At 36.8% G+C, this 23,645-nt stretch overlaps 1 protein-coding gene across 1 annotated transcript in view; it reads left to right on the forward strand.

Annotated features, from left to right (window-relative positions):
* Positions 1 to 23,645, forward strand: part of LOC141956926 (dynein axonemal heavy chain 5-like) — a 169,947-nt gene that overhangs the window by 68,255 nt on the left and 78,047 nt on the right. The window contains exons 42-51 of the mRNA XM_074897797.1: positions 3,076 to 3,263; positions 4,379 to 4,573; positions 7,764 to 7,898; positions 8,901 to 9,090; positions 11,443 to 11,660; positions 12,584 to 12,895; positions 17,979 to 18,068; positions 18,168 to 18,404; positions 18,899 to 19,066; positions 23,059 to 23,265. Coding sequence (XP_074753898.1) covers positions 3,076 to 3,263; positions 4,379 to 4,573; positions 7,764 to 7,898; positions 8,901 to 9,090; positions 11,443 to 11,660; positions 12,584 to 12,895; positions 17,979 to 18,068; positions 18,168 to 18,404; positions 18,899 to 19,066; positions 23,059 to 23,265 — 1,940 coding nt within the window. The remainder of the gene's footprint in view (positions 1 to 3,075; positions 3,264 to 4,378; positions 4,574 to 7,763; positions 7,899 to 8,900; positions 9,091 to 11,442; positions 11,661 to 12,583; positions 12,896 to 17,978; positions 18,069 to 18,167; positions 18,405 to 18,898; positions 19,067 to 23,058; positions 23,266 to 23,645) is intronic.

Here is a 23,645-nt window from a genome sequence, read left to right on the forward strand (position 1 = left end):
ATCTCTTTAGTCTGACCTTTATTTTCTGCATTTATTCTATTTCTGTATTTAATTACCGTCAAATGTTTTGTGTGGGGACAGAAATTAATTCACAGTATGACAGTGCACAACAAAATTACATTGTGTCTAAGCTGTTTTGCAGCTGACAGTTTGCTTGCTGTGCTTTTGCTTGTGTGTGTGTGGGTGTATACATATGTGTATATTTTCTTTCCTTTTTCCTTTTGAACACCACCAGAATGAAATGATTTTGCAAGAACTGAATTTATTCAAAGCTGTGGGATATTGGCCTTGCCTGAGAGTCAGGTTTCCTAACTCTATGCAGCAGGTGGCATTACAGAACAAGTGATTTTTTTTTTCCTTTCCCAAGGAAACGTTGTCTGGTTAGAACTGAACCTCACCATTCTATACAGAAAGTAGTTTCAAAGCCCTTTAATATACAGATAGTAACTGTAATAGACAATATTATATGGAACAAAGTTTCTTTGTTAAAGGATATCCAGCTTTAGGGTTTTTCCTTGTTGCATCTCAAAGAGTAGATATTGATGTGCAATAAACAAAGTAGAAAGAACACTTTCTTTTTTTTTTTAGAATGGATTCTAGTAGTCATATAATACATGTAACAAAGGGGGACAAATGCATTTGAAAAATCTCTACAAGAATTTTTTATCATAGAGCAGCAAGAATGGGACAACTGCATGAGGGAAGACAAGCTAGGAGCCCAGGGTGACCATCACAGAGGCAAGGACAGTGACTTCACTGACCACAGCACGGTCCCACAGTGCCTGAGCAGGGCAGCTTGGTGACAGCTTGTTTTCATCAGCTGACCAGTGACCATCAGGCAAAGTGAAATAACAGGCTGGGTCCAGCTAGGATGTTCACTCAGAAACAGCAGGAGACAAAGCTGGAGGTAAAACTGTAAATAGTTCTGGGGTCCTTGAGGAAGTTCAGACAGCAAGTCAGGATAACAGGAGATAGGGCTGTGCCCAAACCTACATACAACATAGCTCAGATCTGCCTGAGCTGAAATGAAGCTCCTGGGCTGGAGGACAGAGAGTATGGATAGAAGCCCCAGTTAAGGCTGGTCAGGGCAATTAAGGCCTGTTGGTGCATCCAGGGCCCTGATATTCCTCATAGAAGAGGGACAACATGAGCTAAAAGACTTGCTGCCACATCAGTGAAATCAAGGAACATTCTTCATTTGTTTTTAAAGACAGTAAGATTGAGTCTTTCATGTTTTAAGTATGTTAGGTATGTTCAAGTAAGTCTATAGACTTACTTTAATGTTTGTTTCATTGTGACATTGTGGTATTTTTATATATTCCATTTGCTTTTAAATTTTGTAATTAAGTCCATGTGACTTTTTATTCTTTTCAAATTATTTTCTTTAGGAGTATGTTTTTCCTTATCATATAACGGAAATTAGTTAGCAGTAGTTTAGGAAAAAGATTACCCTGCATATGGAATTGAACTCCATTTTATGTGAGATCTGCAGTATTGCCTTGGCTGAATCAAATCTTAAGGAGCCAGTTTTGGCTGTACTACCACTGGTTTTGATCTGGTGTGACTCCACTAATTTTGTTGAAGAGTTCTTCCAAAATTACATGGGTGAAAAAGACCAGTCAATGCAACAATATTAAAAGAAGTGGTTAATGGGCATGAAAAATGGTTAAAAATGAACGTAAGAATTATTTTCACTTTTTTTTTTTTTTTTTCTTTTTTTGCTATCTGCAATAACTGACAAATATTGATTTGGCTATGATAGCTGATCACAGTAGAAGATGGGACAGAGTAGAAGAGGGGCAGAGAAGAAACATAAAAGGGGCCTCAAGAGGGTTTGGAGTAAGATGAGAGCTCCTAGAGGAACATCTTAAAGAGCAGGAGAAGATCAGACAAGGAACAGTAGAGGGAAGGGAAGAAGGATAATATGAGCAGAACACACCAGAGCAAAGACAAGAGAAGGGAAAATGTGAAAGAGAAAACAAAACAAAGTGAAAAAGTATGTATTAATAGTATTGATTTTTGAGTACTTTCTCTTTCATTAGCTTAAGTGTCTTAAGGGATAAACATTACACATAAACCACACCTTGGTTTATTTTACCAGTGCTAATAGACGTTGCAATATATAGTATGGGGATTTGGCGGGGCTCTGGGCATAGCTGTTCAACATTGCAAACACATAAATGCCTTTTCTCGAACATGTGCTTTATTTCCACATTTAGCACTGCCTTCAAATGGCTTAAGACAAGCTGAGCTCCACTAGTCCAGTGGAGTGAATTAAACAGCTCTGAATATTTGTTTGTAGCAGCAGTTAAAGTACTGATCCAGGTTCTTGCTGGACCCAGGCAATAGAAAATACTAGTCCAGTGTGGACTTTGTGAAGGGAAGAGATGGCATCTGTGAAGTTCCTGTGTAGACTTACTAGCCTTTGTATCTTGTGAAATGAACATGTTCACATGATACAGAAGAAAGAGTACTTGACTCTCAAAAGACATCCATGATGTTTATGGATACTAATGTCTGTCTACAGCTCCATGGCCAGTTCCAAATAACAGTTGTAAGTGTGACATCAGATTCCTCTCTCCTGAACAGCAGGCTATTATTCTCCAACAATTTTTGCCCTATGAATTAATTGTTATAAAATGCTACAATATTTCTGTCATAAATGTAGTGATTTCTGATTTGATCCTGTGCTTTTCATTTAGGTAAATGTCTCTCAGTCTCACCTTTGACAATCTCACCTGATGCATAGATGAGTTTCCATGTATATAGATGTTTATGCTACTAGGTGCTATATACAGTATTACTGAACACTTTCTGCCTTATGGTTGCTATAAAATTTTAGGATTCTTTGTAAAGAAGTTTATTTCTTCCAAGGGGTGGTTATTTTTCTGGGTGTCATTAATGCACAGCCTAATTTATTATTCTGAGTTTTTACTTCTCATTTTACTCTGCATTCATGCTCTCTATTCTTCCCATGTTACTTTAAGTTGTATAGAATATGCTATATTTTATACATAAATTATTATTGTTTGATCTGATATTTTAACGTAGTGTTTTTCTCTTTACTTTTTTTAGGTTTAGCCCAGTCAGGTGCATGGGGTTGCTTTGATGAATTTAACCGCATTGAACTTCCAGTTTTATCAGTAGCTGCTCAGCAGATATATATCGTACTTCAGTGTAAGAAAAATAAGAAACGTCAGTTCATTTTCACTGATGGTGATGTTGTTGACATGGACAGAGAATTTGGTATATTTCTGACTATGGTAAGTGTGTGAATATATGTAAATGGCATCATTGTGAAAAATCTTTCCTATTTCATTTCCCATTGAAATTTCTCCATTGAACTCATTGGAACTGTCTGGTAGAAAATAATACAATTTGAACAATAATTTGATGAAATAATAATGACAATAATTATGATATTTTCTCTTGCCCATATTTTTAACTGGAACTTAGGACTTCAGGTATGCAATTATCATTAACTGCATATTTTAAGGGCTTTTTTAGTGGAATGTTTGACATATTGAGACTAAACCCAGCCATCTCATGGTTTTAGTCAAAGTCTGTCAAAATAAAACTGAAGTAATTGACCACTGCAAGGACTGCTGTAGTTGGTCTGGTCAGTATTTCACCACATGTGAAGAACTTTTCTATACGTCTATACAAAGTCCTTCTGTACAACAGCATGAAGGAAAGCACCATCACTCTGGTTCACTGGCCTACTGAGGATTTATCTTTGGTGCCTGTGGACTGTTTCTAGCAGTGCAGGAGACAAAGAAGCAGGAAAGTGTAAGAATACCTTTAAAACATCATTGTAGGTCCCTCTTCTTAGCTATAGGCTACATATCCATGACTCAAAATGGAAGCATTTGTCTTTAAGGTTTCCTACCCTTTAAAAATATTATCACTTTAATTTGAAAAAGGACAAATTAGTGGCATACAAAGGCCAGTGGGAAGGCAGTTTGGAAACATCTGGAAGAGTTTAAGAAGTTATCACTTCATAGCCAGCAACTACTGCTGTCACAGCTGAGCTACTACATGCAGTAGTCACATGAATGACTTAGACATCTTCTGTGAAAGGTCAGATCCGTTAGTTTAAATTATATTCAGTAATGGCTTGCACTGCTTGACTGTGCACTGAAATGGTCTGGGAATGCTCACAAGGGGCAGTAACATCCAGCACTGGAGCACTATCAAGACCCTGAGGAACTAACCATTTAGAACAGTTCCAACAAGATCTGTAAGTGGTTGTCTGTCTATGTCTGTGTGTCGTGGGCATCTCCCAAATAACATGTGTGATTCCACATACTTCATGAACTGCAGTATTTAGGCAACTGTGTAGTGATGTGTGATTGTGACATGCTCATGCATTTTTCAGAACCCTGGTTATGCAGGACGACAAGAACTTCCAGAAAATCTTAAGATTCAGTTTCGCACAGTTGCTATGATGGTGCCTGACCGTAGCATTATTATGCGAGTCAAACTGGCAAGTGCTGGTTTCCGAGACAACCAAGTCCTTAGTCGAAAATTCTATACACTCTACAAACTCTGTGAAGAGCAGTTATCTAAACAGGTAAAATAAATATTTGTCCAACTGTAAGCTCTCAGTGGAAGGGTATATAGAAAATATGCTTTCATAGAATAAATAATTATTTTTACACTCATGATCCTATTCATTTTTTAGGATTTTCAGTTTCCAGTTCTAGAAACAGAGTCTGAAATCATCACATTGTTTTTATTTTTCATGCTAATTTGTACAGTAAAGAAAGTCTGATCTGTGATTTTTAAACAGAGTGTGGTTATTTGAGACATTATGAGGAACAGTGTATATTGTTCTGCTAAACTATGCAGAGGACACATTTTTCAGTCTCCTCACTTATGAAGGCTAGATCTATTGAAGAGGCAGTGTAAGAATTGTAAATAACTGAAAAGTGCCTAGAAGGCACTGTCTTGCTGAGTGCTACCAGAAAAATGCTATTCTGTTTGGTATGGGCTTTTTAAGTAGAAATAAAGGATAAAGCTGCTTTTAAGAACAGAACTAGCTGTTGCCTTTTGAATGCTCTGTACTGTCTGTCCACTAGAGGTTCTCAAATTAAAATCATATGAATGATAGGTAAGTTGCAGCTCAAATGCTTATTTTGGTTGGATCCTAATGAACCTGGACATATTGACCACATTCTCTATTATATTATTTCAGTTCTATACCACATATTTATTATTGACTATGTTGACTTTCATGCAGAAATCTTGGACTACACCAGAATAAGATGATGGTGCATCATATTGCCCTCATTATTTCAGAGTTAAAACAAAAAAGTACAGATTTAGATTGTCTCTTCTTTTCTCCATACCTCTTTAATTTCATTCTCAGTATATATAACCAAACTGGATTCCAGTTTTAATTTTTCTCAGATTTATTTTTCTGTGGGAATTGTACTCACCAGCTGTGTGTTGTAGACTGGCTTCTCAAGGGTAGTATTTGCTACTGGCTTCCCTGTAATATTGCCCAGGGTGTCTCAATTAGGCTTCAAATTAGTTTTTAGTCAATCTGAATCATCCCATATTGATCTAGCATGACTAGTGTTAGTCCATTTGTTGTTGTCCAACCTACTTTCTCAGTCATGTCATCTGCCTGTGTTTTACAGTTAGCAGGCTTACAGGTTGCATTTGTCAGAAGATCATTTTCCAAGAGCTCCCTCTTAAGTGGAATTTGTGGACATGGTTTAGGAAAATTTGTGTACTCACAGTTTCAGCAGTTAACAACAGAGCTTGTCTCCAGAGTAAAGTTTCTCATTGCCTCAGTTTGTGTGGCCATTTTTATCCTGGACATGATTATTTTCTTCGCTGTGGTAGAGACGTTTAAGCAGGCATCAGAAATTCAGCCATCAAAAAATCAAAAGTGCTTTGATTGTTTTGTATTGTCACAGGTGTTCACTCCTGGACAGAGTACTTAAACATAACACACACCCCCAAAGAAAAAATTAACTGTGTGCAAAACTTAACTGTCTTACTGGTGTACAATGTTTTGTACATGATCACTGCTGCATCTGCACAAAGAGTTTCTATGTGTGGTTTGGTCATTTCTGCAGCAGAATCTGCCCTGGAGTCTCTGAGACAGCAAGATTCTCCACTCAGCATGTACTAAAGCATATAAGTAGTGTTTTTCAGTTGGCCTAGAGATTGTAAGAACTGCCTGGAGGCCTCTGTAGAACTGTCTGAAATTCTTATCTGGAGAACTGTTGTACTAGTTAGTCAAATGTTTGTTCTGAAGGCATGTAGCTCAATCACCTTGTCACTAGTCCTTTGTCTCATCTATGCTGATGCTAGCAAGGGAGTTCCTTGATATTAATTAATGGAAATTAATGACCAAGTGCTCTGGGTGTGCACATGGGCACAGTCATTACACCCAGGTACATCACAATTATATATTTGAATTTTATGCTTATATTTCACTTATAACTTAAATTGCATAGTTCCTACAACATAAGCCATGATGTATGTGTCGGACAGTTTTCCATAGGTATTTATAATTTCTCCAGGACCCTCTAACATTTCTCCAATATCCATCAGAGAAGCCTGCTATGCTGATTTTTGCTCCCAATGGTTTTACATCATGGATCATGATTCTATACTTGGTCATATGAGCCAGGAAGCATAGCTTTCTGCAAAACCATTGTAGTATGCTAGTTTCTCCTGCCTGTGCCTGTCAGCAGCCCTTTTGACAGTCCTGCTCTTGTATAAATCACAGAATCAATCACAGAATCATCTAGGTTGGAAAAGACCTTGTAGATCATCCAGTCCAACCATTAACCTAACATTGACGGATCCCAACTACACCATATTCCTCAGTGCTATGTTAACCCAACTCTTAAACACCTCCAGGGATGGGGACTCTACCACTGCCCGGGGAAGCCCATTGCAATGCCTAACAACCTGTTCTGGTTCTGTAAAGAAATACTTCCTAATATCCAGTCTAAACCTTGCCTGGAGCAACTTGAGGCCATTCCCTCTTGTCCTATCACTTGAATATATTTTCAAATCTGTGTTAACTAAGACAGAATTGTATGTTCAGGTACAAATTCTAGAATTAATTGAGTATGTCTGTATGGCTCTGCAAAGATGCAGCTGCATCCATAGGGAAAGGGAAGATATTCCAGCCCAAGTCCAAAGCTGGTTAGATACACCTCTAGGATGCACATGGCTGTTGGAAGTAAATCCTTCTGTTATGAACCAGGTTGTTATGAAACCATCCACAGAGCAGAAAGTCGTTAAGTACAGGACAGGATAGGCTTACATACATCAAATTGTACCTGAATAATTTCAGTATGTTTCATTATATCAGCAAGAGATTGGTCCTTTTAGTCATGAGTTCCAGTAGCAGATATCAAGATAGCAACCATCCTTGCATGAGCACAAAACAGAGGGTGGTCTGAAGATGTGTGGTTTGCTGTCTGTGCATCTAGCAAATTAGGAAAATGACAGAAGATGCAGCTCTGTTACAAATGACTTGTAAAAGTGGTACTTTAAGAGCAAAAGGGACACTTGGCAGGTATGGACATACAACACTGGAAAATATACTCAAGATATGATAGCAACAGAACTGGAAATCTAGTTGAAAAGATTGAAAAAGAGCTGTGAAATTCACCACATTTAAAAGTTCAATAGCATATTTATTTATTTAATGAATTTAGTTTTCATCACTCTTTTGATTTTAAAGTGTTTAATCTTTGTGGTACCAATTGCATTTATGCATTTTTTCAAAGGTTCACTATGACTTTGGGCTTAGAAATATCCTGTCTGTTTTAAGAACACTTGGAGCAGTGAAGAGATCTAATCCCAAAGAGCCAGAGAAAACTGTAGTGATGAGAGTTCTGCGGGACATGAACCTCTCCAAACTGGTACTGTAACACTGGTGAATTTCCCCAAAAGAGTACTTTGCATTTTTAAGTGTATTTATTTTGCACTTTGAACAGCTCCTTAGCAGTTGGATGCATTATTTTGCGTTTTTTAGCATGGTCTAGCAGTGAGTGAAGAATCAGATACAGTTATGGTGTGAGCACTATTTGTCTTTCAAAGAGAGGAAAAGACATCAGAAGCCTTAGCTGAAAAAAATAATTGGAAATACCATCAGATCCTAGGGGACCTAGCCTGGTCCTCTAATTGGCTCTTGGTTTTTCATCTTTTTACCTTATCTAAGGAGAAAAAGGAAGAATACATTGTATTAACTTTAAATAATGTCCTTCTTAATCCAGAATTTCAATTTATACTTTTCTTGGGAGTCTGTTGCCTTTTCAGAACATCGTAAAAATTGCAATGAGTGAGCTTGCAAGCAGCTAACGCCTACTTGTACAGTCTAATCTCTTTCAATAATATTATTTAAAGTATTAATCTTTCTTTTTAGTTCTGTAATTGAAAGGTTATAGCATGTCTACACTCTGTGTATTTACCTTGGGAGCTAGTTTTGTGATGGAACCAATTACTCTGTTTCTGATGTTAATCTATTCAGTGCATTGGTACATTCATTCAAACCTATAGGCATGCTTCAGTGATTTACAGAAGGAAAAAAATAATAAAAAATCCAAGGCAAAATATGATTTGAATAAATCTCACTGACTTATGTAACAAATGAAGAAACGTGTGTATGTATATGTTGAAGAAAACTGTATTAAGATGTTAACATTTATATAAGCTTTAAGTATTTAATTTAGAAATTACCACTTGTGATTGCATTATATGAAATTCACGTAATAAAACTGATCCATAATTATAATATTTGCCTTGGAAAATATAAGGTTCTCTACTGCCATCTTTTAAATGTCACATTGTTGAAGATTGTTTACAGTTGTAATAATAATTTCAATGAATATATGATGTATTTTCCCCTCCTTTATCCTTGACAGGTGGATGAAGATGAACCTTTATTTATGAGTCTCATTAATGATCTGTTCCCTGGAATTACTCTGGATAAAGCTGGATATCCTGAACTACAGTCAGCCATCCAGAAACAGGCAGAGAAAGCAGGGCTTATTCATCATCCACCATGGATACTTAAACTCATTCAGCTGTATGAAACTCAACGAGTCCGACATGGTTAGCATGCTAGATGAGTTTCTGAGACTGCATGAACCCAATATTTCTTATATTATGCAGATTTTTTTTTCATGAAAAATGTATTTTAAATTTGAACAGATGTCATTTTTAAAGCCTATGTGGATATTTTGCTAGGAAACTGTTATGACATTTTTTGGTGTGCAGTGCACACATAGTGAGATTTTAGCTTTGTTGTATTATATTTTTATGGGAAATATGAATGTGGCCTTCAGAGACTGAAATTTCTATGGAACAAGTTAAGGTGTAGAGTATACATTAAAATTCAGAATCAGCCGATTTTGTTCAGTGTTCTGTAAACAATTGTTGCCCTCAGTCACAGTTCAGTCATGAACTTCATGTTTAATGTTATTGTGAGATTATGATGCTGAGAAGATTACAAAAAATACTCTCCCAAACCTTTGATAGATTCTATCAAGCAGTATAATTCCAAGTGTCATTCTGTGTGTTCAATTCTGACCATTTACACTGAGGAGAAATAAGCCCACCTCCTGCTGAACCAGTGGGGTTGGACAAGATGGCCTCCAGAGGTCCCTTCCAACATCAACCATTCTGTGATTCTATAAAAATACATTTTTACAGTGTGCAAAAGACTAATGAGTAAAGTTTATCTGGTCTTAGGAAGGGTACTAAAGACTATAGTAAAAGCAGGTTTACAATTCATAGCTGAAAGGAAAAAAGTACCCCTACTTTGAAATGTCCCCTACTCCCCTAACCTACAACAACTAAGGAATGTTTAGTATATGAAGAAGAATATATAAAGGAAATGTAACTAAAGAAGCAAAGACTTCTAAAGATGTCACCATTTTTATTCTGTCTATTCATGTCAATAAGAGAATAGTAAGCTTATACTAATGGAACAAAGAAAAGTAAATATTCACCTAGCACAGTCTGAGACCTTAACGCCTCAAACATTTAGTTCAGATTATTGATTAGACCAAAGAACTGGTTAATGCTGTGCCGAGTAAATGCACCTCTTGTTAGAAGAAGCTGTTTGGTCCGCTCTTATCCAAAAATTTTTAGGATCCACTATGGCATTCTGCTTAGATGCCTCTTCTCTTCACATGTCCCTGCTGTTCCCAGGGGTCATGCAGCTTTAATTGGCCTAACACTTGGATGCCCAGGGCCTTTCTGTGACACAAGTTATTGCAAGGAGAGAAAAATATTCTGTTTTTCTGACTTCCATTTGTCCTACTCATGGACCCCTGGATTTATGGAGAGGTCACCAAGGGATTTCAAGTATCAAAATATTTAAAATGCATGGCTTCTCTTGGTTGAAATAAAGACAATATGTGCAAATGAAGTGCTTAAGCATATACACACACACACATATGCATGGAGATTCAGTACATGGATCCTGAAATATCTTTTGCATAAGTTTTGACTGAAATGCTGTTGAAACTAGCAGAAAGACCATTCCATTAACATTGAGGGGCTTGGATTAGATCTTCCAATATGTAGCACATGTCATGAGTAAGTGATTGTCTGGGTGCTCAAATTGTTTTGGAGAATATTCAGCTCTCTTTAGTTTCAGAGAAAACATCAAGTAGCCTGCATTGTAGTGGATTAGGTTTGTAACTTTTTCCATACTTTTGTTGCAGAAGTTTTCAGTCAGCTAAGGATTATGTTGTCCAGTTGCCTTTAGGGTTAATATGAGTTACCTATCTCCCTTAGATATTTTGTAAGTGTCCATTTGAATGTCCCATCTGCTTTTGGACAGACTCTGGGCCTCTTGAATAGGTGATTTAGAAAATATAATTAAAAAGGATTGACTGTAGGCTCAATTTATTGCTGAAGACATGGCTTCTTTTCCTTAGGCAGTATGTGTATACACTCATGAAATTAAAAGTGTGGTTGCTGTTAACTTTTTTGTGTGAGAAAGATCTATTAAAATGTCAGCGTGGATGGATGCAGGTACATATTTTTGTTACTTTTGCCTCAGAAAGATACAGTCAATTTTGTATATCATTGGGAACTTCTCATTCTCATTAAATACATTTAGAAATTACTGGTTTTGTATTTCATCAGTCATGTCAATGTCATTGCATGTGCACATCAAAAAGCAGTTGTGTGTTCCAATTAGAAAAAGGAAAAGAACTGCCTGAGGGACGATATAGACCCACATAGACTTGCCTATCATAATAGAGCAGACATTTATAGAGGCCTTTTAATAATTTAAATTCAATTTCAGTCAACATTAAGTGGAGTGACAAGCATCTTTTTTTCTATTGGCTTTTGATAAAAATAAAACAGGGATCGCTGATGCAAAGAACCATTAAATGGTAGCATGACATTTTGACATTTCATTTTAAACCATGTTTATGTTGTTTTAAGGTATGATGACTCTAGGTCCAACTGGTGCAGGAAAGACAAAATGCATTAATATTTTGATGAAAGCAATGACAGATTGTGGTGCTCCTCATAAAGAGATGAGAATGAACCCAAAGGCAATCACAGCTTCCCAGATGTTTGGTACCCTTGATGTTGCTACAAATGACTGGACAGATGGTATTTTCTCTACATTATGGAGAAAAACTTTAAAAGCAAAGAAGGTAAGAGATATTGTATCATGATACTTAATAAGGATATTTAATACTGTTTCCATCAGGTCTTATTACCTGTCATTTATGTGAAAGATCTTCCATTACAAAATTAAATGGGAAAATACAGTGTTAGTTTTGCTTTGTGTCTGCAAGCTCAATGTATGCAAGAGTCAGCATTATGTGTATATGCCAGAGAGCACTAGGCTTCTCAAGCGCTTGAAGTTCCAGAATTAAACTGGAAATGGAAAAGGGTTTTAAGGGTTTTGCTTCCTTCTGTAAACAAGAAGTCCTACCATTCAAACAAAAAAACAAAGGGCTGTTAATTTTTTGAGGTGAGGACAGGAAAGTTAATTTAATCCTGTCTGGTTTTATGTCATTGCCACTCTGTTTCACTAATTATATCAGAATGTAAGAGGCTTTGGTAGGAAATCAGTATAGGCATTTCCCAATTCTCTTATCAAACTTGCAGATGATGTTTCATGGAATCATAATTACACTCAAATCTTCTGACGTTTCATTCAGTTCCCATTGGGAAATGGGAAGCCTTACATGAAATACTTAGATAATGTCCCACAAGGATTGACTGTGTGCCCATGTCCATGACTGTATTTAATGGGAAATGTTTTCATCCACCTTGCTGGTTGCTGGGCTGACTGATGTACTTTTGTAGAAGAAAAGACAACTTTATGCTTGAAACAATGCAAATAAATTTTTGTCATTATTCCTTGATATCCTTTTTGATATGACACAGAATAACAAAAGAAGGATTAAAATCACTGAGCAAATTATAAAGTCGCACTTCATGCTGAGCTAATCAGCGCCAAATTATGAGTCATTATTTATATCCAAGAGTACCTTATCTGAGATAAAGTCAATGTGTATTTTTGGTCAACATATATAAACTTGCATGTGTGTGTGTCTCCTTTTTTTAGGGTGAGCATATCTGGATAGTTTTGGATGGGCCTGTTGATGCAATATGGATTGAAAATCTGAACTCTGTTCTGGACGATAATAAGACCCTTACTTTGGCCAATGGAGATCGTATTCCAATGTCCCCCACTTGCAAAATTGTTTTTGAACCTCACAACATTGACAATGCTTCCCCTGCAACAGTTTCTCGTAATGGGATGGTCTTCATGAGTTCCTCGGTGTTAGATTGGAAGCCTATTTTAAAGGCTTGGCTGCAAACGCTACCTGTTACATACTCTGATATCCTATGGAATTGCTTTAATGCTGTATTTCAGGTACGTAATTCAATCACTTTAGAAAAAAAAAAAAAAAAGCATTTCTTATTCTTTATTTAATGAAGCATTGTTTCTTCCTAAGTGCTTTTTATATTATTTACTTCCTTTTGTTTATGTAATAAAATAAGGATGAAGTATTAAAAAAGAGAGAGAATTATCTCTAACAGTAATGAATGAATGAAACTATAACAGGTGAATAATTTGGATGCTTTGTTTTGTCTGCATAGGTTGTTGGCAGTGGATTGTTAAATCTGTGACTATTTTATAATGCATGTTGGCAAAACAGATTTTCTCTTGGACTGTAATTGTTACTGTGATTTTAGTTCTTAGGGTACATAAAGGGAGAGGGTAAACTTCCTTGTTTGTTTTAAAAGTAAAGAATTAAATTTGGAAAGAAGTTAAGCTAGATTCACTTGTGGAATTTTTCTTGATTTTGGCTGCAGCAGGAATTACTTTGGTCCATTAGTTATTTTTAAAAGACATGCTGTAGTTGAAATTAATTCAGGGTAGTTCTGTGCTCTGTGGTGTTTTGAAGCTCAGCATAGGTGATGATAGTGGCCTCTTCTCATTATACAATCCATGATTCTGTTCCAAAGGAAGTTTTTGAGATGACTTCTCCTTGATACATTCTCTGGCTAAACTGTGTTCAGTCAATAGATCCAAAGGGAGAATTCTGAATGGTTTTTTCCCCTCCATTTGGCCTTAGCATCCTGAATCATTAAAAAGGTTCTATTAATATTATGGATGGTTGTACTCAATAGTGGGTCTAAAAGCATAATCTCAGTAGTATACTTTTTTCAATTACACTGAAATTTTTATTTTTTCTTTGGAATTTGTTTAAGAAATAGTTATTGCTTTGTGATCTTTCAGTGTTGTTATCTTCTGATTTCCCCAACATCTGTGGAACAAATGCAACTTCCTTATATACCTTGCTTTCTCATTGGCTTGCTCTTGCAGTTTACTTGTGTAATTGGTGTTGGATTTTATAAGGGTTTCTCCTGTAATATTTTTCATCGTTGTTGGATTTTACAAATGCAGTTTTTAATGAACTTTGAGTGATATTTCAGTAAGTTTATTTATAAATCATGATAAAAGCAATGATTAATATAGTTTTGGAATGCCTTGAATGTTAACAAATGTCTTCTTACAGATATGTCTCATTTCAGTGCCCATTTACTTTAGAACCAGTGTTTAACGAGCTATTAATTTTGTTCTACCTCCAAAACATAATGCTATGACAGTATTTACTGCAGCAGCAAGAGAAACAATTCTAGTAATGAATTTTAAAATATGCTTCCAAAGTAATATATACGTGGGTCAATTTACTGTTTCTTTGCCACATTTCTATTTATATTTTATGCTACAACTTGCTCTGAAAACATAATAACAACATTTAAAATACCCAAGCCTGAAGCAATAACAATAAAGACCAGAAAAATATGTATTTTATTAGATTGAGAGATGAAAATGCAGTGAAATATGAAGTTAGTTTTGTGCTGAAGGCTGCATTTAGAACTATCGAAATGTAAATGAAAGCTGTCATGCTGTCAGTTTTCTTTCACTTTTAATGAGCTATCTTTGCTTCTCAAATAATAGAAGTGATAGCAGTGATTTTACAGATGAGGGTAACGCTACTTTTGTATTCAGATGGCTCTTTTACAGTTATTGTTTTCCCACACATAAAAAAAGGGATAAATTCTAAAGAAAATTTGTGAAATAAGATGCATCAACAGTAGTAGTCAAATGCCAAATATAGACCTTGGTGAATTTAATGCTAGTATTAAGAAAAGCATGGATATAAGCAACTTACAAATATCTGATTTTTAGAAGAAAACAAAGTTTATGCTATAGTAACAAAGCAGAATCAGTCTTTAGGTATACCTATAGAGACCTTTTGAAATCAATCTGAATTCAACCAAAATAGATGTAAGACAACTGCTATAGTAATGCCAATTTGCTTACAAGAAACAGTCATTATTTATTCTAATAAACATAGTATTTGTCACTGCAAGTCTTCATACTGGATAAAATTATTATTAATGGAGGTACAGCAAGTAGCAGTAATGTAGGAGTAAGGTCCATAGAATAACAGTTGTGAATCAGTTGAAAGAATGTATTTATTAATGTATATTATAAATTCCACTGTAAGTCTATTTTTTATACAAAAGATGGGAGATAGTCCAAAAGACAAGGATAAATTAAAAAACAACCCCAACGACAACCAAAAAACAAACAAAAAAACCCCAACAAAAAACCCCCAAAACAAACCCTAAAAAACTATCTTATTTTGAATTATCTTTCATTGAATCCTTTCTATTTCCACAGGATGTTTTTAAAACAGTGATTGAAGGGCTGGACTTTCACTCTCTCAGTTGTTTCTTCTCAGCAACATTTCCTGCTTAGGAGTAATTTCAAGTAAACTCCCATCCCCATATAAAATCTCTACTCTCTTAAATTTAGAAGCTATACTGACAGTTTCTTGACTGTGAATGATGCTGCTACCTGTAAGAAACAGAATTGCTTAGCTGATAGAAACAATTATCTGAGACAGTTTCAAAGAACTGAAAAAAATTAAATAATTGCCTGAGTGGCATTATTTAGTTTGTCTGCAAAGTATGAAGCTCAAACTGGTGATGGATGTTATGAGTAACACAAATTTCACCATGTCTATGTATTACTTAAATTAAAAACATCTAGCAATTTTAAGATCATTCTCACTTTCCTTTTTTAAAAAAATTAAATCTGGTGTCCTGGATTCCCTATTGACCTATTCTGGAGACTTCAGAGAAGTTCTACAAACAGCAGAGTAGTCACATGTGACTTATTCCTCCTTCCACATTAAATCTCACCCTAATCTTGTTTGAGTAAAGGCTGCTATTGCCTCTGGAGCATAGAGTTGAATGTCTAATCCAAAGAGTTTCTTAGCTCTGATATTTAAATGTTGATATTCAAATTAATATTATAAATATTAATAACTTTTCATTATTTAATTGTTCTTGTGCTTGTCTCAACCCTTTGAATATGTTACCAATTTCTTGTCCTAAAGAGCATTCTACAGTCCAGAGAGTTCCACAGTGACTGTACACTGTGCAGAAGGGTCTTTTCTCATATGAGTTTTTAATATCTGCCTTCATTTTGCAGTCATCTTGTAAGCAATAGCAAATTCCTGACCCAAATTCTTCACAATTTATGTGTATTTGTCATGGTCTAATGAATTTTTCCAGACCCCCTGTCCAAACAAAATACCCTAAGTCATTAATACATGGTAATTGCTATTTTGATCTTGCATCCTTCCTTCAGCCATGTATTGTTTTAAAAATAGTACTAATAAAATAGTAGTGTATATGGTTCTGATTTTTTTTTTTTTTTCATAAAGAACAAGAATTACACAAACCTGACTGGAATCATAAGTACCACAAAACTCATTCTGGAGAAAATTTGGCTCTTGAAAATTCAGACTACTTTGAGTCATAAAATATCTTTATTCTGAGTATGTCAAATCAATTATTAAACAATTTGCCATGCCCTGTGAGACACTGTCTATTTTATAGATGAAGAAACTGAATCTCAGAGAGATTTAGATTCACATTTTAAAGGTCTTTAGACTTGAATCTCCCACACTGCTTGCAGTGCCTTACTTCTACCCATTCCTTGTGTTACTCACAACGCCCTCAGCTAGTCACTTGAGCACGCTATGAATTGCTGGGGGTAAACCAGGCATATTAGCGGGAAAGCCACAAACAACAACACACAGAGGTGGAAGCACTTTTGCTAGTCAGCAAGAAACAACAAAAAAAGGGATGTTTTCTAAGCTTCCCTCCTCCTGTGTATGCCCACGTTCAGACTGTCTTCTTTCTCAGACCGCTTAGCCATGAGCCCTATTCTAGATTAAGGGGATAAATGAGGTGGTTTTTTTCTCATAACATGTATTTTTGTTGTGTGTATTACCCACTATTTTAGTGAGATGGAACTCAGGAGAAAGGGTAAAAATCCTGATTCAGTCTCTGTGCCAATAAATACTCATCATAGGGTACTTAAAGATCTTTAGTTGCAAAAAAAGTAAACTGAGAATTGGAACAAAGCTGTTGAGTATATGGGTAAGTAGCTCACTGATTTTTCAAAAATATGTAGGTGATTGTTTACATCTTTGGGTGATTGAATGTATTCATTGTCTTAGATTTCTCACTGGCAGGACATGGGAGCCGTAAATGCAAATCCTCCACAATTACTATCTTCCATAGTGTTCCTGTTGTACTTTTACTTCTCATAACGTGTAGGCAGTGTTGATTTCCAAAGATTATGAAGGCAAATGGAACCCTTAGGGAGGGAATGATATTAAAAATTGTTAAATGAAGGTGAAAGTAGGTTATAATTTACATCAATCTGTACTGTGGATGGAAATCCATATTTTTAAATAATTCTGCACTGCAAATCTCAGAAAGGACTTTATATCAATTTGAAACTTTGCTAAAGGTGTTGCAGAACACTTGGCAAAGGCAGGCATGGTAGCCATCACTATGGAGTAACCTGAAGAAAGTCCAGGTTCCATGAAAATCAGTTACAAAATTATCTTTGGAGCCTGCCAGTGTTCTACAGTAGAACTGAGAGTATTGGTTTCAAGATGGACAAGTACATTATGGTGCAGTCAGAACAGATCAGATGATAGACAGAAATTTATAGTGGTGAGGTTGTGCGTTATATACGTATCATTACAGCAGTTCTAGTGCTTTTATCTTCCTAGTACAAAAATGGCAATGGTAGATTAAAATCTCCAGTGGAGAGCACAAATGGCAGACCTCTGCTGTAACTGAAAAGCAGTCTTCAAATTGCTCTTCAGGAAATTGCTGTACGGAGCTCATATGAATAATTCTCCTGACTGTGGTACATCAAAGTTCTTTTTCTAGCATGTTAGCAAAATTTTATGGTCTAAATCTGAATATTTATAATCCTAGAAATGGGGGAAAATGTTGTTTGGAATAAAGTTTAGAATATGTTTGAAATTAAGAAATTGGTCTCATCTCAGAGTAAATCATATCATTGAAACTGGTAAACAGATTCTTTAAATGACGTTTTTCCTTTCCAGGATGTGATAGATTTTGTTTTCTCTGCTGTGACTCCAAAAATGCCAATTTTAGAATGTATGTACATCAAACAAGCTACTGACCTCCTACAGGTAGATATGACATTCAATTTTTCTTTCTCTCATTCTGTTATTTGTGCTGGGACATTATTCTAGGAGAGCAGTAGTTACATATTGCATCTGCTTTTGCAGGGTCTATTGTCTGACCGAGATGAGAAGCAGCTCAGCGAGGAACATATTGCTCGCTTGTTCATTTTTGCTGTAATGTGGTCAGCTGGAGCTCTTTTGGAACCAGATGACAGGCTGAAAATGGAGCTGTTCCTACGAAAGCACTCAGCAGTGAAAGAACTTCCAGCTGTGAAAGGAGAAGAAACCATCTTTGAGTTTGGTATCAATGCTTGTGGCCAGTGGGAGCACTGGTCAAAGAAGGTTCGTATGCTGTGACATGCTAAACTTTCTTAATGAGTATACAAGAAATTTATTACTTAAAACCCTGCATAATTTGGTTAGGAAGATTAACCCTACCAAATGCTCAAGAGTTTCTTTTTTGAAAGATTTTTTCTTTTCTCCATAACTATCTTTGGCAGGGAATAGAAACACGCATTTGAAATAGCTTTGGAAGTGAAACAGAAGTGATCTTAACATTGTCTACTGTCTATCATCCTACTATTTAGGAGCTCCCAGCAAGGAAAAGCTTTCTTCATGGAGTGGAGAACAGTGGAGTGAAAATATCCTGTTAGCCTAACACCCTTTTAGAAAAAAATGGCAAGGACTGATTAATTATAAATTGATGCTTGGCTTTCAAGAAGAAAAGTTTTGTTAATGTACATTTTATAAAGTACATTTGGTTTTGTGTTCTGATGCAAAGTGATTGAGTGGGCAGGTAGAAAGTCTCAAACTTTTTGCATGTCTTTCTTATACAGGTCCCTGAATATATTTACCCTAAAGATTCAGTACCAGAATATACTTCCATTCTAGTTCCAAATGTAGACAGTGTCCGAACAGACTTTCTAATGCACACTATCATGAGGCAAGGAAAAGCTGTTCTCCTAATTGGGGAACAGGGAACAGCAAAAACAGTTATGATTAAGGTAGGTGGAATGTAAAAACATGTAATATCTTCTTATGATAACATTGCAATAATTGACATTGGCACAGAAATTGAAGTGTAAGAGTAGTTTGACTTTTCTTCAGATTACATACTAGCATTCTTATTGAGGCTTGTTGCCAGTACTCAGATGGCCTACAAGCAAAAACCCTTAAGTATTCTATACTTTAGTATAAAGGGTTCTTTTAAACCATAACCACAAGGTCATGTGATAAATGCACTTTCATATGCTTTCTTTTCTTTTGAGAAGTCAAACTAGAGATTCTGCTAAGAAAATATTGATCCTTGGAGTATTTTTTTTATTTCCCCATGCTTTGTCAGTGGTACCATGTGTGAGCTGATCTTTTGTACACCCTAGTTGCACAGACATTCTTCACAAGCCAAACTGAAGAGAAATAAAGAACTTCCTTCTTTACTCAGGGTGGTTTTTCAGAGGGTAAATTTCATGTTTAGTATCTGCTTTCTTAATTCTTTCACTGAAAATGACATACTTTTCTTTCTGTAGAAGAAAATAATAACAGGATTGCTATTAAATCAACAAATACGTGCTTCCCATATTACAAAATGATGGTTAATCATGTGACACTTTTAATAACTTACTACAGAAGAGCCAATAATCAAAAGTCTGAACAAACCCAGATGTGATAGCAAACTTGGCATCCCTTCTTTCAAAAACTGCAAGTTTTCAGCATGATATCTGTGATTTCCAGGGGAATCTTTAAAGTCTTTGATCAAGGAGAGGGAGCTGAATAAACCTGAACTACGGTTGGGACAGCTGAATTTGCCATACAGGCATCTGTACCTCCACTGGAGAATATGCAGACGTCCTGAAATTGAAAATAACTGAAAAACACTGGCCTAAATTGACCTCTGGCTTTCTTAGAATCTGGAGCCATTTTGTGTCCCCTGGCCATGTGCTTTCTGAGCCCTGACATAAAGCGAGTTGTACCAATGCCAGCAGCCATTAATACTGCTTTTTCAGCTTAGCTGTTGATGCCAACATGCATGCTGGTGTAATGTCAACCTCTGTTCCTGGCACCAGCTGGTGAACTATTTTAGCAGAGTGAAGAGGCGGGGTCTGGGTGATGGTCTTGATATTCTGCATACTGGATTTTGGCCAGATATTGGCAACCTCCAGCATTCAGCTGCCATTTCTGTCCCTAAAAATAATTGGATCTGATTCTTGGGAGTTGCTTACGCCGTATCTCTTCTATAGAGCAGAGTATGTTCCTTACACAAGAGAGCATAATGCCAGTAGATATTTGATCTCATTTAAGTTTAGGAGTGAAAGTTAACTGCCTTCACAACTGTTCCCCTTCTGCTTCCACCTTCTGTGGAATTTTGCTTTACTATACCTCCTGGAAAAGAAATCTTCAGCTATAAGCAGCTGGTTTCATGAAAAAGTAAAAAAGTTTTAATATAGAATACTTCAGGTAGTATTCTGAATTAATCTGAAGTAATCTTCAGCATTGAGTAAGGCATCAGTATATATCAAAATAAAGAACTTATAACATAGTGTTATTTAAGACCTTTACTCTCTGTACTATCTATTCATGAATTGCAAAAGTCCAGAATTTAACATGAAACTGGTATGGTAGAGTTGAAAACTCTCTGACAGTTTAACTAACAAAACTAATCCCATTAAATAACCTCTTCTTTTTCAAAGATAGTTCTCTTTTATGTACTGTAAAATATTACTGTTACCAAGATGCTGAAATGCCATAATGAATAAAACACTGGTCTGTTTTTTGAATGGTGTGTATTCACAGTTGCAGCGGGTTGACCTTGGCCAGCTGCAAGACACCCCACCCAGCCGCTGGTTCCCTCCCCCTCCTTAGCAGGACAGGGGTTGAGGTAAGGACAGGGAGATCACGCACCAGTTACTGTCATGGGCAAAACAGACTTGACTTGGAGAAAATTAGTTTAATTTATTTCTAATTAAAACTAGAATAGGATGGTGAAAAACAAAGACAATACTAAAACCACCATCCCCTCACCCCTCCCTTCTTCTGAGGCTCAGCTTCACTCCTTCATCCCTGACTTCTTTACCTTCTCCCTGCTGAGCAGCACAGGGGTTTGGGGAATGGGGCCTGCAATCAGTCCATAACAGATCCTCTCTGCTGCTTTTTCCTCCTCATGCTGCTCTCTACTCCCACATGGGGTCCCTTCCATGGGATAGAGTCCAAACTGCTCCAGCACAGGTCTTTACCATGGCCGCAGTTCATGAACTGCTCCAGCATGGGTCCCTTCCATGGGGTGCAGTCCTTCAAGAACAGACTGCTCCAGCGTGGGTTCCCCATGGGGTCACAAGTCCTGACAGCAAACCTGCTCCAGTGTGGGCTCCTCTACACAGGCCTCAGCTCCTGCCAGGAGCCTGCTCTGACATGGGCTCTCCTTGTACTACAGCTTCCTTGGGAGCACATCTACCTGCTGTGGAGTGGGGACCTCCAGGGGCTATGGTGTGGATATCAGCTCCAACATGGTCCTCCATGAGCTGCAAGGGGACAAACCAACTTCACCACGGTCTACACCATGGGCTGCAGGGGAATCTCTCTTGGAGCACCTCTTTTGCTTCTTTCTGCTCTCACCTTTGTGTCTGCAGGGCTGTTTCTCTCCCATTTTTTCTCACTACTGTCTCTCAACTGCCAGGCAGCATTTTGCCCTTTCTTACATGGACTGATTGGCTCTGATGGGTCCGTTTGAGCCAGCTGGAAACAGCTGTGTCTGGTAGGGAGAAGCCCTGTCCTCTTCTCACAGGGGCCTGTCCCACAGTCCCCCCTGCCAGCATCTGGTCACCTGCACCCAGTACATTAATTTTGTACAAGCTGTTGGAGCCCCAAGGAGCGGTCTGAGCAGTGACCTGCACCAACCCATCAGCTGTCGAGAGTACATCACCAATGTGATGTACTCATCAAATACAGGACCATTGCATATACATTTCTTGTGTAGACTGTCATTTGTGTGTTGTCTGAGAAAAACCTATTTCTGAAGGGCACCTTTTCTTAAACTGAGATTGTTGTATCAACATCGTATCAACAACATTAACAGTTTAACAATATTCATCAAAATATTTCTGGGGAGCTTAGCTGTATCCTCCTTTCTGTTGTCACACAGAATATGTCTTACTGGAGTTGTTCTTAGAGCACTTAATCATCAATGCCATAGGTTTATGTTTCTGAGGTACCAGAATGGGAACATTTCTAGTCAACCCTGTTATACAGAGAAGAATTTAAATGATATTCAACTTTGTCATCATTGCAGAAGTACTGAGTCTTTAAAAAGAAATAATGTTGGAAATCTGGAATTTTTAAGACTATTTTTATGTCCCAGGACTCTTGCTAAACAAGATATTTTCCATTCTTTATATATATATATGCCTTGGTGTGACTCCAGGGTTACATCTTTTTCTTTCCGTTTCTATTATGAAGCCTCACTAAGTGTGAAAAGTGTATGCATTCATAAAACCCAAGGATTCCATTCTTCATTAAGAGAGGATAACTATCAATAAATGTGATGTAGCTGGGTTTAATTTGACACTACCGTTCACTTACACTGCATTTGTGGTAAGATATGGTGCTGTAATGTAAACATGAAAAAGGATTTGGTTTTTCACTTGTTCCTTGCAGACTGCTGCAATAGATTGTCACTAACAGCTCAAACTTAGAAAAACCCCGAATAGAAAGTTTATTTGCATCTTGAGTTGTCACATGTCTACTTGTTGTAACACTTAGTGAAGTCCTTTAAAAGCTTATAAATTTTAGTACTTAGAAACTATATGCAAAACATTAACTGAGAGTTTGAACTTCAGGTCAGAGATGGTATATTTATCTTAAATAAATTGCTGTTTGACATTCTGAAGTTAAGAGCAGGACTGAGGCTTTGTACCTGTCTGATTTTTGTAGGGCTGCTGAGGATCTGCTTCTCCTCTTGGCTGAATTGATCTGGTTACTTAATTAAAATTGCTTTATCTTGCAGGATTACACAAGCAAATATGATCCTGATGTTCACTTGACCAAATGCCTGAACTTTTCTTCTGCAACTCTGCCAAATATGTTCCAAAGGAGCATAGAAAGTTACATAGATAAAAGGATGGGTACCACATATGGTCCTCCGTCAGGGAAGAAAATGACTGTCTTTATTGATGACATCAACATGCCTGTGATTAATGAATGGGGTGATCAGGTAAAAGGAAAATTATAACATTTGGGAGTTGGTGGTCTTACCATTGCTGTTGATGTAAATGCTGATCTGTGGATTGCAAAAATAGGAAAGTGTAGGAAAAAGGTATCTTAACACGGACTAGACCAAGTACATCTACTAGAAACAATTTCTTCAGGCCAGTTTTTGCCGAGAGTAATAAGCTGCCAGTCCCCAAAAATTAGGATCAGCATCAAGCCACTTAGTGCAATCATTGTAGCTTTTAAGCCTTTTGTTTCGTTGACATAGAGGGCTGCAGAATATTCAAACTAGCTGTACTGAGAACCAGTCTGGGAAAGGAAGCATGCAAATCCAAGAAGCAATCAGAGACACACTGTTTCCTTCTTTCCTCCACTCTGGAATTT

Source organism: Athene noctua, chromosome 2 (genome assembly GCF_965140245.1).
Source record: "Athene noctua chromosome 2, bAthNoc1.hap1.1, whole genome shotgun sequence".
Lineage (NCBI taxonomy): Eukaryota > Metazoa > Chordata > Aves > Strigiformes > Strigidae > Athene > Athene noctua.